The following is a 17,509-nucleotide window of genomic DNA, read 5'->3' on the forward strand; positions in this document are numbered from 1 at the left end:
AAGTGTAATAGTTGCTCCTTGGTAAACACCAATTTCTAATTGAAATGATTCCTATCTGTAGACCTGAATCCTTTGGCGTGCTGATCGGCTGTGTGTTCCTGGTCTCCTTGTTTCTGTTTATACCGATTCCCTTTGCCTTCGATGAGGCAGCTGCCACGGATGCGATTACTGGAGGCAAACCCGATACCTTTCCACATGATAAGGTATTTATCTAATTGAGATGTCTTTGTGAGCCACCTTATCGACTGTTATTCCCCGCATAGTTCGTGAATTGATTGCGCCCTTCTGTCCATTTGCTGCATGATCTTTTTGGCTTCGCCGATGACGTTCTCGACCTGCGATGCGCCACAAGCTGCTGTTGCCCACCATCGCCACGTTGCCGCTGCTTATGTGTACTACGTCAACTATAACTCCACTACGGTCATCATGCCGAACTTTGCGAGGAATCTGTTTGGGACCACCCTGAATATAGGTAGCTAAGGTTCCCCAGAAACGAAGATCTTTCGATCAACTTGCAACTTCAATGAAATTAAACTCAGAAGAAACGTTTTAGTTCCTGCTAACAAATATTTCGATTTCTTTAAGGTCCCTGTACTACGTCTTTATGGGCATGCTGGCGGTCTTCTGCACAAATGCCATCAACATCCTGGCGGGCATCAATGGCCTGGAGGTGGACAATCCTTGATAATTGCGGGCTCCATTCTGCTGTTCAATGCCATCGAACTATTGCTCCGCCACCAGGTGGATTCGCATATATTCTCCATTTATTTCATGCTGCTTTCCTGGCCACCACCTGGCGCTTTGGAAGTTCAACAAGTAAGTATTCCAATTGATTTTTATTTATAAATACTGAATTGATCTGGAAGGTTAACAAATTTTCTTCTAATTAGAATTAGGGCGCCTAAGTAATAAACTAATAACACAAATAACTCTTCAAAATTGTAACCAAATTCGTTTAAATTTAGCTTGCTTCTGATATTTGGTATCAATATTTAAAGTAAATCTAAAAAGCTTTCTCATACAGATCGTGTGTGTATATCTTACAAATAATGTTAAATTCCGTTCAACCAATTTCACAACTTTTTCCAGCAAATTTGAGACTTCGCTCAGTTGGTTGTATCGTTTCGACTTCCTCTCATAAATTCATTGTTTAGTTCTGGTTTTTCTTATCACAGATGGCGGGTCTATCTGTCCTGTCTGCTGAGCTGAGATACTAAATTTGGAATTCGCTGGCCAAAAACACAGAAGGGCATTCGCATGAGTGGATTAGGCAGAGTATGATATGATGATTATGAGATTGTTAGACTTTGATGGGGACTCAAAAGCAGGCACATATAAATATATATTCGTAGGTTTATGCTGTTCGATAGGGTGCCGTGCCCAGTCACACTTTGACAGGCGTAGTTAGTCTTCGTCCTGCAGATCTTCCAGGACGTCCACATCGTATAGGTTCACCAGTAGCTGGCCGTACTGGCTGCTGTGCAGCAGCGCCTCCTCGGGAGCAAAATACTTCTCGCTCTGCTCCCGCAACCGGTGCAGCTGCGTGGCGCCATCGATGTGAACTCCATTGGCTATCAACTGCTGCATGTAGTTGGCATCGATGTGGGCATTGCGGGTATCGTTGGGTAGCTTTACTGGTAGCTTTCGGTGGCTGGAGCTCTGCAGCAGGAGCACAATCTGCTCGGGAGGCAGACACAGCTCGCAGTTCCATCCGCCGTAGTGGTTGAGATCACCCAATGTGCTGCTCGCCAGCCGGTGCAGCCGGTGGCGTCCAATTGGGCGCTGTGCAGGTGCCCCAAGGAACTTATCACCCCATTCAAGAGGTCTTTTTCGGATGCTGCCAGTAGAATCCATACACGTTGTACTTTAAACGGAACTTCAGCGGCAGCACATCCTTTGCATAGTACTTGAGAAACTTGAGGGCTGCTGGCGCATAGACGGTTCCACTGTCCCGTGGAGCAGGAGATCCTGCGCCTGCATTTGGACACCACACTGCTGCCACAGCTGCCTCCTAAAGTGGCTGTAGGCCATTGAGCTGCTGCAGTTGCTCTCGGAAGAGCAGCGAAGTAGCGTGTAGCTTGTTTGGCTGCCCAGCATGCTCTCCAGACTCCGCTCCTTGCTGCCGTTGCTCACATAGTATATGAGAAAGTAGTCCACAACCTCGATGAGGGCTCGAATTTGCAGCTCCAAGAGCTCCAGACTAAGGTGGTCCCAGGCGCCCAGTTCCAGCATATAGAACAGGCGGTGCAGGGAAGTGGAACTGGCCTCGACCAGTTGAAGCGGTGTGCTTCCGCCTCGTTTGCTAGCCCGATTGGACGTCATCAGGGCTCGCCATATGATCTCCGGCTGGCCGCAATCTCTGCCGTGCCAGCCACTTTCACATCTGCACTGCGGCGGCGCCATCAGATAGTCCACATCGTTGAGCCGCTGGCTCTCGTTGATGGTACCTTCGCGATAGCACCAGAGGGCGGGCGTTAAGCCCATCTCCGCGTCCACATAGGCGGGCACGTGGTAGTCGGGCAGGTGGGATTCGTTCAGTCGTTCCGGCTTCATTTGATAAAAGTCCCTGTCGTAGCGGTTGACATTGTCCTGCTGATGCGGACAGTGGGTTCCGCCCACAAGGTGTGTCTGTTCCCTCGGAGCCTCGCCGCTGGCCACGAAGTGCACCTGTCCGCCAACCTGGTCCACTGCACTCCGCTGCTGTGACTCCTGGCCACGGTTCATCTGCAGCAGCCATATGCAGCCGATGAAACCCACTTGCAGCACCAGCACCAACCAGAGCACCAGCTTCTTGGTGATGGCCAGCCGTCCCAGGCCGGCTCCTGGTATCTGGGTGTGGGTGGCCAGGATTGTGCTTCTCACCATGGTCACTGGTTCACTTTCTGCAGTATTTTCTGCTCATTCCGTTGCGATTTTCCGTACTTTTCACGCTTTTCTTTCGCTGGCAAACACGCCCAAAAATTTTACGGTACCCCTCACCTCCCCCGCACAGCTGACGCAAATGTCCTCAGTCAGCTGTTTCGCCGCTGCAGTTTTAATCTGGCTGCTTCGTTTCGGCGGGCCTTACAACACTGGTTTCTACTGTTATCGAAATAATAAGGATATTATTTGAAACTTAAGTATACGTTATAATCTTTTTCCGTCCTCTTAATTATAGTAATTATCATTTTTACAAAAAGTAAACAAAATAAATGGGCACATACATATGTAGTAAAATTGTGATGAATAAGTTAATTTTTCTTTTCTTCATCATTTTGATCTAAATTCCTATTAGAAGTACATATTCTATTATTATAGCTTTGGGTTGTAATATGTTTTCTATCTCACTTATTTCTCAGGTATCCATCGCAGGTGTTTGTTGGCGACACCTACTGCTACTTTGCCGGCATGACTTTTGCCGTGGTTGGAATCCTGGGCCACTTCAGCAAGACCCTGCTCCTCTTCTTCCTGCCGCAGATCCTGAACTTCCTGTACTCTACGCCGCAGCTGTTCCACTTTGTGCCGTGTCCGCGTCACCGGCTGCCCCAGTACGACAGCAAGACGGATCTGCTCCACATCAGCACCACGGAGTTCCGCCTGGAGGATCTCAACGCTCCGGGTCGCCTGATGGTCACGGTGTTGCGAAAGTTGCGACTGATTAGCTGGCACACCAAAGCGGACGGAGTTGTGAGGACCAACAACTTAACGCTCATTAACTTTGTCCTGGTCATTTTCGGACCTGTCCACGAGCGAGTGGTCACCCAGATGCTGATGGGACTGCAGGTGCTGTGCACACTAATCGCTTTGACCATTCGATATCCCCTGGCCAACTACTTCTATGCGAAAACGTAGCCCTCGATCCTATCATTCTTCGATTCTGATATTTATTGTAGTAGTCTTCGCTAAGTTAACTATACAGACAGAATACATTTATTTAATGCATACACAATATATTTCCTGAAAGTAATTCGTAAGTAAAAATCTGTACTTCACTCGCCAATAAAGAACCGAAGGAAGCGAGTTAACTCAAAATCACCATGGCCACGACCGAACTGTCCGAGGAGGACCTGTCGGCGCCCGAGGAAGAGGAGGATTTGGGACCCAATATAGGCGTAAGTTGCAAGCTGGTTCTGCAGAATAGGATGGGCGTGCTGAAAGTAGTAGTGCAGATCTGAGGCTCCAATCTTCCTTTCTTTAAGATAAATAAGTTTTTAGTGCTCTAACTTTGAGTAAGCAATAATATTCCTCGATTGCAGCTCTACATAGGCGGTCGAAATGCAGCGGGACAGAGGCAAGGCAGAGGTTGGGCGATCCTCCCCAACGGAGATCAGTATGATGGGAACTACAGGAAGGGTCGCCGTCACGGCATCGGGCTGTACGTGTTTAAGGATGGATCACGGTACTACGGACAGTATCGCTGTGGGAAGCGCTGTGGGCGTGGCATCTTCATCTATCCGGACGGATCCGTGTACGAGGGCAACTGGCGAAAGAACTTGAAGCACGGGAAGGGGCGCTACAACTATGTGAATGGGGACAACTACTCGGGGGACTGGTTCAAGGGTCAACGTCATGGAGTGGGAATATACAACATTAACAGCGGAACGGAGGGCTGTTGCCTGTCCGTCAGAATAAAGTCCACCTGGAACAGCAACATGCGAACGGGTCCCTTCGAGCTGTATATCGGGAACGAGGACAAGTGCACAATACTCCACGGAATTTGGGATTCCCTGTACCCGAGTGGACCGGCCGTGTTTAGCTTTAACAGTCGGTACCTCTTGCTGGGCTACTTCCTGCCCGCCAGTTACAATTTGAAGGCGATTAGCAACGAAGACGAGATGGAGGACGCTGAAGAGCGGTTGGAGGACGAAATGGGAGAAGCGGTTCCAATGGAACCAACTCTGTGGTTCGCTCAGGAGATGGCCGTGTATGACTTTTCGCTGCTGCCGCAGGAGCCCGTGCCCCTGGCCATTTCCGACTCCGAGCTGTCCGTCTGTTCACTCTCCACTGAGCCAAGCATGCGCAGCGAGGAGAAGATCAGTTGGTATGGTGAGGGTGAGGAAGCCGAGGGCGAAGAGGGCGGCGAGATGGAGTGCTTCCCCTGCGAATGCGATATCACCGATCTCAGCGAGGTGGAGACGGAGAGCGAGGTGTGCAAAATTGATGCCAATCCATGCTGTATCGAGATCCTCAAGCAGCCAGAGTGCCCAGATCCTTAGGAATGCTGCTTCTATTCCACATGGTTTTGTTATTGTTATTTTATGTTTCCTGCAAATGAAAGAATATATCAGTATATCTTAAAATAATTTAAATCGTTTGGCATGGCATGATTTCATCGATTTTATAGGCTTTTGTTGAGCTTGGAAGAAAGGATTCGCCAATTGATATATGGTAAAGGTTTATTTGTTATATACGTTTTTATTTTCATACAGTTCAATTAAAATTTGTCAGTTTCACTTTAAAATACGCCTTGCACTTTACAGTTTTGATGCTTTACACTCGTTAAGTAATGAAATCACAAATGGGGGGCTCTTTTCAAGTATTATTGACGTGATATCTTAGCTATAGATTCCAGGTGTGAATTGATCTCATTTTTAAATTCTTTAAGCTTGGTTTTTGATCATCTGTCGGTAGAATCATACGACTTGTTCCGATGTTTCCTAATGTTCAGCACTTGAATTTATGTGTTTTGCTAATTAACTCTAATTTTAATTATTGTTGTCCGCCTTACCATTATAGCGTAACCATTAACATTAACTTCATTCGCAGATGTGTGTTTGATTCACGTACTTCTATACAGTTTATATCTTCGCTACTTTTCAGTACAATTACTAATTTTAAATTTTAAAAAATCTCTAAGTGCTGGCATGTTCAGGCTTGGTTGCAGTAGATGATAATGAGGCGGCGTTTGCCAGCTTGCTGCTGACCTGACAGACATCGCCGCAACTGGCGGCCAAGCTGTTGGACTCACAACTAGACTCGGATGGTGGAGTCTCACTATTTCCTTCGCCGGCCTCCTGCTCCGGCTTGCACAACGACGCCGCGCCACATTCGTCCAGGATAATGTTCAGCTTTTCCGTCCTCGCCTGCATCGCGGGAGCAACGGAGGAGGTCAGCGAAGTGGTCTCCACGGGATTTAGGCGAAGCATTTGGTAGGGTGCTTCGCCCTCCTTCTGCAGCTCATGAAGAGTGCTACCATCTCGCTGTTTGGAAACCTTATAAATGGCCGGGCAAGACTTTGAGCTCTTTACATCGTTCAAGTCCTTCAGTTCGGGCACCCCCAGTGGCTTAGCACTGATCTTTCTTAGCGGCTGCATCTCCTGCTCTTGATTATTGTCCTCCACGCTTATGAACTGCGAAAGAGCCCCTGCTGCCGCCAAAGCAGCCGCCTGACCACTGCTGCTGGCGCCTTCGGGATTCATATAGAGCATGGGGGCATTGTAAAGCAATAGCTGAGGTTCCATTTTGAAATCGTGCTCCAACTGCTTTTGCTGGTCCAGATTCTCATCTATGTAGTTGATGTGGATGGGGGAGGTCTGCAGATTAAGTGGCGAGCCGTGCAGCAAATCATCGTCTGGTGGGGTATAGTACAGCGACGCCTTGCTGGCTGAATAATTAGCAGATAGGCGCGCTTTGATTTTTTGTATGTGCAGCTCCTTGGAGCCACCAAAGTCCATTTGGCCTTTGAAGTAGCAGTCTATGTCTGAAAAATAAAAGGAACTTTAATATAAATACGACTTAATAGTGTTTTGGTAATATTTTACCCTCGGCAATGTCCTCCTCACATCGTCCACGACAATTCTCGAAGTAGAAACTAGGAAGGTTCTCCAGCACCTTGTTCAGCGTCTGTTGTTGGTATTTGTATCCCTCGCGGAGGCGCAATACCTGATGTGCACTAAACTTCCGGATTTTGTTCCTCTGGAAGACGTAGTTTTCCCGCACCCAGCTCAACTGGCCTGTGGAGTAGTCGCGCACCTTCTTCACCTGATCGTAGTATTGGTCCTTCAGCGTGGTAAGGTGATTCGAGCCTATATCGCGGAACTCGCGAATATGCTTGGCCTGGCTGGTGTAGCTGCTCTGAATCCACTCCACCTGCTGGGCGCAGTTCTCCCGGATGCGGTGCACCTGCTGGGTGTAGTTCTCTCTCAGCCTCTCCAATTGCTGGCTCTTGTAGGTCTCGATGCTATCGAGCATGGCGTATATTTGGCGTTTGCGCGGTGACTTCTTCTTCCGATTGATACAGCAATAGAAGCGGTTACAGATTCCCCAGCGTGACAGGCAACTCCTCAATCCCTGCACAATCAGGGTTAGCAGTAGGAATGCGGTAGCCAGTGCCGTGCCAAACAGTATGCTACCGATCTTAACTCGGTAGAACACAATGGGATCGATGTACAGTCTGCGAGAAAGGGGAAACCCCTTTTAATAAGTATTTTAACATAATATTAACTATTTAGTCCTACCGTAATCCTGCAGAGGCTTTGCCCATCACATTGAAGGCATAGCAAGTGTAGAGCCCACTGTCAATTCTCGAAATATTGTGCACCAGCAGCGATCCATTCTCCACCAGCACCACGCGTCGACCCTCTAGACTATTCTGACGTGTCCAGTTCAACGACTGGATGTAACTCTCGTCCATCAGAGCAGCTAGCTCCTGGGCACTCGGTGGCTGGTGAGCATCCTCCTTACTATCGATGATGATCGGTCGCTTGTCAGGGTCAGCATGGTGGCGTAAGATCTTATTGCGTGGTGTAACCTGATAAGGGGTAAACGATTAACTCTGTGCCTCATAAAAATGTAACGGAAGAATAATGCATTTAGTCACCTCTAGGGAAGCTAAAGGATCAACTAATAAGACTGGTTATCATAAAAAGGGCATAATAGATACTAATATCATACGCGATACCTAAATATATCCATTAATACGCAGTTATACTGAGTAATGGCTTGTCTTTAAACTACTATTTTACATTAAACATTGCCCAAACTAACACGATGATCACAATACAAGAATGCTGCTGTACTCACCCAGATGATGTCCGGCACTGGACTCCCTGATATCTGGCACTCAAGCTTGGCGGTGGAGAGTAGCAGGTGCATCTTTGGCTCGGAGAACTGCACCACCGAGGGCACCGAGCAGTTGAGATTGCTTAGCACGCGGAGCATATCGCCGGGATAACCATACTGACACTTAAGCGCATCGATTTGATGGTCGATACTCTCGTATGTGTCCAGTGGCGTCTGGCTGGAACTGCCATTGCTGTTATTCTGTGCATGGGGCAGTTGGTGGCGCAGGCTAGTGCTGGTATTCGCCAGCCACGCAGTCAGCCAATACATGCTGCAGTCACACTGATACTCGTTGCCCAATATATTAAGGTAGTGCAGCTGTCTGAGCTCTTTGATATTTTCGGGCAGCGATCCCAAGCTATTACCACGTACACTGAGTCGCTGCAATCGCGACAGCCCTGAGATCTGTGTGGGCAGCTGCTGCAATCCGTTCTCAGCCAGCAGCAGCTCCCTTATATTTGGAGTATTGGCGAACAAGGTGGCGGGTAAATGAGTTAGTTTCCGATTCTGCTGCACGGAAAGGTAACGCAAGCGACTGAGCACTTGCGGATCCACAAGAGACTCATCATAACGCGATATCCAGTTGGAGAACTGCTCTATGGGCGTCTCATCAATGCGTAGCAGCACCAGGGAGCGCTGTCTCTGAAACAGGCCGCTGGGCAGCTGCTTGAACTGGTTCCGACTGAGATCCAACTGCCTGAGGGCATGCAGCGACTGGAAGATGATGGATGACAGCAGGGTCAGGTTGTTGCCGGACACGTTCAGGGCGAGCAGGTGATCCAGGGACTCGAACGCCTTTCGATCGATGACGGACAGAGAATTTTGGCTAAGATCCAAATGACGCAGCTCTCGCAGACTGTACAGACTGTGCTTGCCGATGGACTTAAGCTGATTTCGCTGCAAGTGCAGCTGACGAAGCTGGCCATTGCGGGCAAAGAAGTTGTCCGGAAAGGAAAGCAGGCGGTTGTCGCTTAGATCCAACACTTGGAGATCGGCTGCCGTTTGGAAGAGCATAAATGGCAGGACGCTCAGCTGGTTCCCGGATAGATAGAGCCGCTCCAGCTTCAGAGCTCCCACAAATATATCCCGTGGAAGCTCCGTCAACAAATTCTGGCTGAGGTTCAGCATGCGCAGTTCGCTAAGCTCGCCCAGGAAGCGCTGCGGTAAGAAAGTCAGTTCACTTCTGTCCAAGTGCAGCTCCTGCAGTTGCTTCATATGCTGCAGGTTTATCAGACTGCAATTGCTCAGTCGATTACCGCTCATTTTAAGTACTTTCACGCGACGCACGGCCAGCGGAATGGCCCAATTAAGGCACTCCAGGCGATTCTCGATGAGATTCAGCCGTTCCACATACTCAAAGGAGTGCGGCTGGCGGGTGAAGAGTTCACTGAGCGATTCATCCTTAAGGTCACTGCTCTGCCAGGTAAATTCCCTCACACTTTCGAGCTGCGGCAGCTTCAGGGGACTATTGAGGTCCGCAGGCACATGGGACAGCATTAGGTGGTTGTAGTTAATGTGCGAGCTTCGCTGGGAGAGCAGCTCCTGGTTAACTCGCCTCAGGTCCACATGCTCGCAGCTAAGCTTAAAAACATTGCCCGAGGTATCGACGTGACCGACCGAAGGAAGTTCATGCTCCTCCACCTCTACGCTCTCTGCTCCGGCGTCCGCCGCATCCAGCCACAGACCCTCATCACTGTCACTATCATCTAGATCCGAGTCGACGGCATGACCCACGAACGGCAGGTGGAACTTGTAGCCCAGCAGTGAGAACTCGTGCTCCTGCCAGGTCCTTGTCCGGGGCCTGATCTGTGGACGATGTTGCTGCGGGCTTTGGGCCAGGTACGCCTCGGCACTGCTGTATGTGGCCTGACAGTGGGTGCTGTCGCCACTGATGGCCGCTGCGGCGTTGACCACGACAAACAAGGCACACAATATCAGGGAAATCTTCGATATTGCTTCCATTTTTCAGTATGTAATCTCAAATATTTGTACGGTCGCATAGTACACCTGTAAGGTGAGAAAACAAGAGTATTTTTAGAATATTATTTATAATAATATATCTCATATTTTGTTATAGTCGACTATGTTTACTGCGCATATCCTACGACTGCTATGCCCATTCTGCAGATTATGGATGTCTGGACACTAAATTGGTCGAATTCAGGTTTTTGGTCATTATTGATTTTGCTTTTACCCTTCGGGAGCCCAAAAATTGTGTCGCAACTCTCATTTCAGCGGGAGAAGGAAAAAGCGAGAACGTGGAATGAACAAAATCAATAAGTTAGGTAAATAATATAAATAAAACGGTGGTCTAAAGGAGGTGGAGGACGCACAGTCCAGTTGCGTGTCCGAATGGCGACGCACAGAAAATGAGAGGGAACTTTTGTAGTATTCTTTTTAAATAATGCATTATGATGGTGTCTGTCTGGATGTGAAGGAGTTCCCTCTTCTCCAACTCCAGATTTTCATTCGCACGCAATGAAGATTAAGAACTTGCAGGCATGCTAGAAACTACTATATGTGAACTATATTTTAAGAACTGATTATACTTTTAACTTTTAATGGAAACACTAAACAAAAAATGTGTAGGTCATACTTTAAAATGATTACTTTCACAACTTTTTTAATTCAAAATTTTATTGTTGTTAATAAAAATTATGACAATTTGACTTGTTTTTGCAGATTTGCTATCTTTATGCTTTTCTATTGCTTTAAGTCCTTGGTTTTATAGGTATTAAAGCACTCGTCAAGTTTTATTGAAATAAATGGTCAGGAAAACAATCGTAATCAGCATCGCTGTGAATCAGCAAGTGGCCATTATAATTTAGCATATATCTTAATTTTCCTTAATGCCGCCGCCTTGCATTTGTTTATAAACAGATATGTATATCGAATGAATTGCCGCCCAGCAACCACAACCTGCACCAACAAAGCAATTACGTATAATATATAGTATACTACAGTTGCCAAGATTATTACTCAATGGGTTTGGGTTTGGGATAAAAAGTCGCGAAACTATAAAGTAATTCATTGTATAATATAGCTACCATGTCTCGAGTGGCTGACCCGATGCCACGTCGAATATATGTATGTAAATGGAATATGGAAGGCGTAAAGCTTTTCTATTTGTTGATAAATTGACAACGGTTAGTGGCCAGCTGTTGGGGAAAAGCTGATAAGAGCAAATGAGCCCATAAAACTGATAAGCCGGCACTTTGAAAAAGTGATCAAGATGGATGGTCGCAGGAGTATTCGAATTAATCTCAGGTTCCAAAGAGCTTGATTCGCAAAGTAAATATGACTGTAGATGGCAAATATTCAACGCACAAGCAGATATCTGCCCAAAACAAATGCAAACAAAAAATAACGAAAAAACGATACAAAAATAGCCCAGCACACAGACAGAAAAAAAGAGCAATACACATGCAAAAATATGGCTAAAAAAAGTGCCACGAATCTAAGACAATAATTAAATTATATATGTAAATATATGTACGTTCGAATCGTAGAGCGAGAAAGTAGTTGTTAAATTGGAGTGCTACCAATAAATAAGACCAATCCGCTGATATGGCATTTCGTTATGTATATTTTTCCATTAATTTAAATGCCATTTTCGTGAAGGCAAAGAATCGGAGCAGCTCGAAAGAGACGGAGATAGAGTGGGTTGCATAATCTGTCATGGAATCCGAGCTCAAGACAGGGCGAGAAACAACCGTTTAACGGGGTATATAGTGCGGATACATAATGTACATACGATACATACGAGCGGGCGCACACACGCATACACTTGCAGCACCTGGTGACATGTGAAAAGCCGCTAATGAGTCGGGCTGGCAGCAAAACGGCCAATTAGCAGAGATTCCCTGCTTCCCGCTGGCAGAATCATTCACCAAAATGGAGATTTCCCCGCCGTTCAGCCCACTCAAATAATTCATTCATCGCTTTTCGCCTCCTTTTTACCTTGGGAAAACTCATCTGAAGTGAATGTGTGTGTGAGTGTACATATGTGCAAGTTGTGCAGCTGAAGATGTTGCCAAGGGCAACAATTTGAGGCTCTGATCCGGATTACGATCGAGTAATAACAGAGGGTATCTAATTGTTGGTGTTATGAAGCCACCGAAACTTCTGGTTCCGCTTTTTTTCACCCTTTGTGCCTTAAGTAGTCGTTTCAGCTACGCACACACACACACCTGCCCACAGTCTCAACTTTTCTTTGGGCTACATAGAAAGTAATTTCTCCGTTTTTTACTCTGTCATGTTAGTCACTCAAAAATTATGTCTTGTGGCATATTGTTTAATTATTATCTCACCGTTGTTTATATTCTCTGCATCTTTTCGCGTCTTTTTCGTCTGGGTTGCAGTGTGACCGTAAAAGGACCGTTAAAGCACACCAGTACCAGTTTAGAAAATAATCCCAAAAGGCGATTGAAATATACCAAATGCCAGTGCTGTGCAATGGTAAAATCTAACAAATTAATATTATAGTTATTAATAATGAAAAGAATAATAATTAAATAATTCGAGCAAATTAAAGAATTAACAACGCTAACTTTAAGGTATGCCAACAATATTAGTTTAATGGGGAAGGCCACACTCTTCCGCTCGCTGCACACCTGGTCACACTAAGGGTGCAATCACTTTTTTTCATGATAAAATTAAGGAATCTTGAGTTCATCGTTGATAAGCAGCGATCTGATAATTGCCAGCACAGCAGCGCGGAGAACTATAAAACCAGACTCTGCTGGATATATAATAGCGAATCGTAATGCCCTGCCGATCGGCTGGCAGTAGTAACCTTACGATTCTGACGCTCGCTTTGCAGTCGTGGTGTTTTGTTATTGGAGCAGAAAACAAATTCCAAACGAGATTATAAATAGTCACAATGTGTGTCGCAGTCGTCGTGGTCGTTGGGAGGATAAATGTGCAATTGCAGATGCCGTAGAGCACCGCGCTTAAGTTTTATCCAGAGCAACCCGATCTTCTAGTGCCCGTGAAAACCGGGCGAAAAGCAACAACAAATTAGGTCGACATTTCGGGCACAGGTGAGCCTAATTTCAGTCGAGCAAAATTATGTGTTAAATTATAAGCTAATTATGAGTTGGCTGTTTCAATTAGGCTACAGAGCCAAATCAAGCGGACCACGGGCCCAAAGCGGAGTCAACAAAGAAGCGGCGAAGAGAAACATCGAAGCATTGGTTTCAACACCACACGTTCAAAGTGAAGGTCAACGTCACAACGACTCGAGCGGCAAGTCTGGCGGCCAAAACCGAAAGACAAAGCCATCCGCCGTCACCAGCACAACCTCCACCGCCACCACCACCGCCACTGGTAGTCTCCAGATAGCCAGCACCATGTCCGCCACATCCTCCGAATCCTTCGTCCGTGGCCAGCGGCTAATGCTCATCTTCCTGGTGGCCCTGTGCATCGTAGTTGCCTGCGTCCTTAGCACCGAGACCACCATGCCCACGCAGAACATGTCCAACAAGGAGCGGGCGGAACTCCGGTAAGTCTTAGCTAGATAAGGTTCTTTGTGTATCGTGACCAGGACAACTTCTGCCCGGCGATTATTTTTTGATAGTTTCGGTTTTATAACACCTTTGACATTCCAACTTACTTTGGGTTTCTGGAGGATCAATGCAATGTATTTAAATCTAACCCATATATGCATCAGAAACGAGGAGCTCTAATTATCATAACTCGTTGGTAATCATTTATGGTTATAAATTTAAATGTGGTGCTTATATTGTATATATGTAAGTATATAAGTAGGAATATTTAAACGCTTGCACTTAAAAGTCGTTCTGAACAATCACAAAAAAGCTGAATTGACCTGTGCAATATGCTCTGTTTGATTTCAGGGAAGAAGCTCGCGATATGTTCTATCATGCATATAACGCCTACATGCAGAACGCCTATCCAGCTGATGAGCTAATGCCGCTCTCCTGCAAAGGACGTTACCGAGGAGTGACGCCATCGCGTGGCGACATGGACGACATTCTCGGAAAGTGAGTTACAAATCCTTAGGTTTGGCGTTTTCATTGATATGGTTGATTTTTTAGCTTTTCCATGACTCTGGTGGATACTCTGGACACCCTGGTGCTGCTGGGTGATTTCACAGAGTTTGAACACGCGGTAAAGCTAGTTATCCGCGACGTGCAATTCGACAGCGACATTATTGTGTCGGTGTTTGAGACGAACATTCGAATGGTTGGTGGCCTGCTGTCCGCGCACATTCTGGCGGAGTATCTGCAAAAGCATGCGGACACGATGCATTGGTACAAGGGCGAACTGCTGGAGATGTCTCGCGAGCTGGGCTACCGATTGCTACCGGCGTTCAACACATCTACGGGCATTCCGCATGCGCGGGTTAATCTACGGCTGGGTATGAAGGATCCGATGCTGAAGAAGTCCCGTGAAACGTGTACCGCTTGTGCTGGTACCATTCTTTTGGAATTTGCTGCTCTTTCGCGGCTTACCGGCGATCCCATTTTCGAGGTGCGAGCCCATGCCGCCATGGACGCGCTGTGGAAGCTAAGGCACCGTGGCTCCGATCTCATGGGCACGGTACTTAATGTTCATTCCGGCGATTGGGTGCGTCGGGACTCCGGAGTCGGAGCGGGCATCGACAGTTACTATGAGTACCTCTTCAAGTCCTACGTCCTACTTGGGGACGACAAGTACCTGGCCCGCTTTAATCGCCACTACAACGCGGTAATGAAGTACGTCAGTGAAGGACCCATGCTACTCGACGTGCTAATGCACAGGCCACATGCTAAGTCCAAAAACTTTATGGACTCGCTCCTGGCATTTTGGCCGGGTCTGCAGGTGCTATCCGGCGACCTGAAACCAGCTGTGCAGACACACGAGATGCTCTATCAGGTATGGTTTATCCTGTTCAAATCCGCTTATCCCATTTATTTTATGAAACATTTTTTATCTTATTTGCAGGTTATGCAGATGCACACCTTCATTCCAGAAGCATTTACCGTAGACTTCCAAATACATTGGGGACAGCATCCCCTGCGACCAGAATTTATAGAGTCCACTTACTTCCTGTACCGCGCCACTGGCGATCATCATTATCTGCAGGTGGGAAAGAAGGCTCTGAAGACACTCCAGCAGCATGCTAAAGTATCTTGCGGCTATGCGGCCGTGAATGATGTACGGACTGGCAAGCACGAGGATCGCATGGACTCGTTTGTGCTCTCCGAGACGATCAAGTACCTCTTCCTCTTGTTCTCCGATCCCAGGATCTGATCATAAACGTCGATGAGTTCGTCTTCACAACCGAAGCTCACCTGCTGCCGCTCTCTATTGCCCAACTAGGGAATGCCACGTTTAGTAAGTACTTTTTCGTTTTTTAATTGTTTTACGTAATCGCCGCAGCGCTATCAGTAAATCTATCAGAAGAAATAGCTCTTGATAGGTATCAATTGATTATTTGCAACAATCTGTTTTATGTATGGGTTAATATTGATGTATTGATAGTCAAGTGTCTTTTATATCCTTTGTGGAAAACGAAAATAGCTATGTGGGAACTCTGATAAATTTCTTGTTTTAATTACAGGCTTTCGCCAGACGGACGAACACAACGTACTCGACTTCATGCGCACCTGCCCCAGTTCAAATAAGCTTTTTCCTGAAAAAGTACGCAAGCCACTGCGCAACTTCATTACGGGCTCGTGCCCTCGCACCACCGCGGGAAAGCGACTCAGCGCCCTGGATTTTCAGGCAAGCAATGCAGATCATCTGCGAGCTGTTTACGACATGGGCATTACCATGGTTTCGGTAGGCGACCGCAGCCAAGGCAAGGTGCGACTGTTTCATAGTTTCTATAATGTAAGTTTTTTTCTGTTCTGCTTTTTGGTTTCGTTTGCATTTCGTTTGACACTCTGGTTGGTAACCTTTGCGCCACCAGTTTCCTCGATCTTCCGCTTCCTCCTCTTCCTTCTCATCATCATCGCACAGATCGTAGAACAATTTAATATAAAATTGACTTTATTCAGGCAAAAAGCCACGAGGAGGGCGAAATGGGACTGCAATTTATGCAGGAGATGCTTGAGCTGACCAAGATGCAAAGCATAAATCAGCTAGCGCAACTGCAGGTTTGTATGCTTCATTTTTAAGGGAAGCATCATAATAATAATTTAATTGAATCTCTCGTTTCCAGGCCGTAGCCTACGCCACTGACGAGAAGCCACAGGATTGGATAGCCCTGATGGCCGGGCCATCGCACTTTAGCCCGGAGTTAACTGGCGATCAGTTCGTCCAAGGGGACTTGATACTGGCCAAGCCGCTTCGGGCCTGTGATGAGACCCTAGAGAATGCCGAAGAGGCGAAGGGAAAGGTCCTGGTGGCCGAGCGCGGTGATTGCACATTCGTGAGCAAAGCGCGACTGGCCCAGAAGGTGGGAGCAGCAGCGCTGATTGTCTGTGATAATGTTCCGGGCTCTTCCGGTGAGACGCAGCCGATGTTCGCAATGTCTGGCGATGGCAAGGACGATGTGCTCATTCCAGTCGTCTTCATGTACAGCATGGAGTTCGGCAAGCTGTCGGCGGTTATGCAGCGGCGGAAACAGCCTCTGCGTGTTCGCGTCATGCAGATGGTGGAGTTCAAGCGCTGGCAACTGGCCAAGGAGCAGCGCCAAAACCAAACTGCATCAGTAGCACAGAAACCAGACAAAGAATTGTAGTGGACTGCTACGGCTGCTGGAGCGCCCTCAGCGTTAACTATTCATTTGGGGCTTTTTAACGCCTTGAAATGGTTCTCGCCAAAATAGAGATATATATTTTCTATATTAGTAACATGTACAGTAAGCGATCGTAACTAAATTGGAATTTTCTGTACTTTACTAGACATGTAAGAACGATTTAATGCCACGAGTTTTTGAACTCAGTTATAGGATCTTTGCATTTCGTGGTTGGTTCTCAGGCAGGCAATTGGCTTCCTAGTGGCAATATTATATCCGAATAGCATCGCATTCGCGTTCATTCTAATTGTATATTTGGTCCACCTCACAATTTTTCGATGGATTTTACTTTTTAAATGTAAGTAAAACTTCTGTATATAAAAGTTTAGAACTTAGAGACTAACAAAATAGTAAATAATGATTAGTTTTAAGAAGAAGTTAGTTCATAGGATAGAGGGTCGGAATTGATCGACAACAGAGTAGTTGAAATTGATTAGATATTATACAAAAAATAGTCTAAAATATACGAACTATGATGAAAAACCAAAGGGAAAACTTTTATTTAATAGGAATTACCTTTTCAAAGAACTTGTTCTTGATGCCCTATGAATAAGTATTCCTAATGCCGAAGGGATGCTTCCCTTGTACTCCGATAGGCAAAGTTCTCGGTGACGGGCTCATCCACATAAAGATCGAGCCAATGACAGGTTAGGCACTGGGCGAAATCTGGATATATAGTTGTCGGCTCAATTGCAGTAAAGCCTATGTTTAAGCCAAAGG

The 17,509-nt window shown here is 46.6% G+C and overlaps 2 protein-coding genes and 3 pseudogenes across 2 annotated transcripts; 3 read left to right on the forward strand and 2 right to left on the reverse strand.

Moving 5' to 3' along the window:
* The first annotated feature begins 44 nt into the window (after positions 1-44).
* Positions 45-3,978, forward strand: LOC122618616 (annotated as a pseudogene).
* Positions 1,390-2,985, reverse strand: LOC122614511 (annotated as a pseudogene).
* On the forward strand, positions 3,869-5,262 carry LOC122614523 (radial spoke head 1 homolog). The gene is made up of 2 exons (XM_043789089.1): positions 3,869-4,091; positions 4,236-5,262. Exons 1-2 carry the CDS (start codon positions 4,017-4,019, stop codon positions 5,193-5,195), a joined length of 1,035 nt encoding a protein of 344 aa, XP_043645024.1. The 5' UTR covers positions 3,869-4,016; the 3' UTR covers positions 5,196-5,262.
* Positions 5,263-5,374: 112 nt separating this feature from the next.
* Positions 5,375-12,387, reverse strand: LOC122614500. The gene is made up of 5 exons (XM_043789069.1): positions 12,351-12,387; positions 8,002-10,047; positions 7,437-7,729; positions 6,741-7,372; positions 5,375-6,679 (listed from the first exon to the last, which is right to left on the reverse strand). The coding sequence occupies exons 2-5, from the start codon at positions 10,000-10,002 to the stop codon at positions 5,832-5,834; spliced, it is 3,774 nt and encodes a 1,257-aa protein (XP_043645004.1). The 5' UTR covers positions 10,003-10,047; positions 12,351-12,387; the 3' UTR covers positions 5,375-5,831.
* A 289-nt stretch (positions 12,388-12,676) lies between these two features.
* Positions 12,677-17,059, forward strand: LOC122614045 (annotated as a pseudogene).
* The last annotated feature ends 450 nt before the right edge of the window (positions 17,060-17,509 follow it).

The sequence above is a fragment of the Drosophila teissieri genome, chromosome 2L (genome assembly GCF_016746235.2).
Source record: "Drosophila teissieri strain GT53w chromosome 2L, Prin_Dtei_1.1, whole genome shotgun sequence".
Classification (NCBI taxonomy): Eukaryota; Metazoa; Arthropoda; class Insecta; order Diptera; family Drosophilidae; genus Drosophila; species Drosophila teissieri.

What these genes read in the sequence shown, in the direction of transcription:
- LOC122614523 (XM_043789089.1), top strand. Translation starts at nt 4,017, where the DNA reads ATGGCCACGACCGAACTGTCCGAGGAGGACCTGTCGGCGCCCGAGGAA. An exon ending in ATTTGGGACCCAATATAGGC is followed by an intron (nt 4,092 to 4,235) that starts GTAAGTTGCAAG and finishes CCTCGATTGCAG; the next exon opens with CTCTACATAGGCGGTCGAAA.
- LOC122614500 (XM_043789069.1), bottom strand. Translation starts at nt 10,002, where the DNA reads ATGGAAGCAATATCGAAGATTTCCCTGATATTGTGTGCCTTGTTTGTC. An exon ending in CAGTGCCGGACATCATCTGG is followed by an intron (nt 7,730 to 8,001) that starts GTGAGTACAGCA and finishes ACCCCTTATCAG; the next exon opens with GTTACACCACGCAATAAGAT. An exon ending in TGAGGAGGACATTGCCGAGG is followed by an intron (nt 6,680 to 6,740) that starts GTAAAATATTAC and finishes TTTATTTTTCAG; the next exon opens with ACATAGACTGCTACTTCAAA.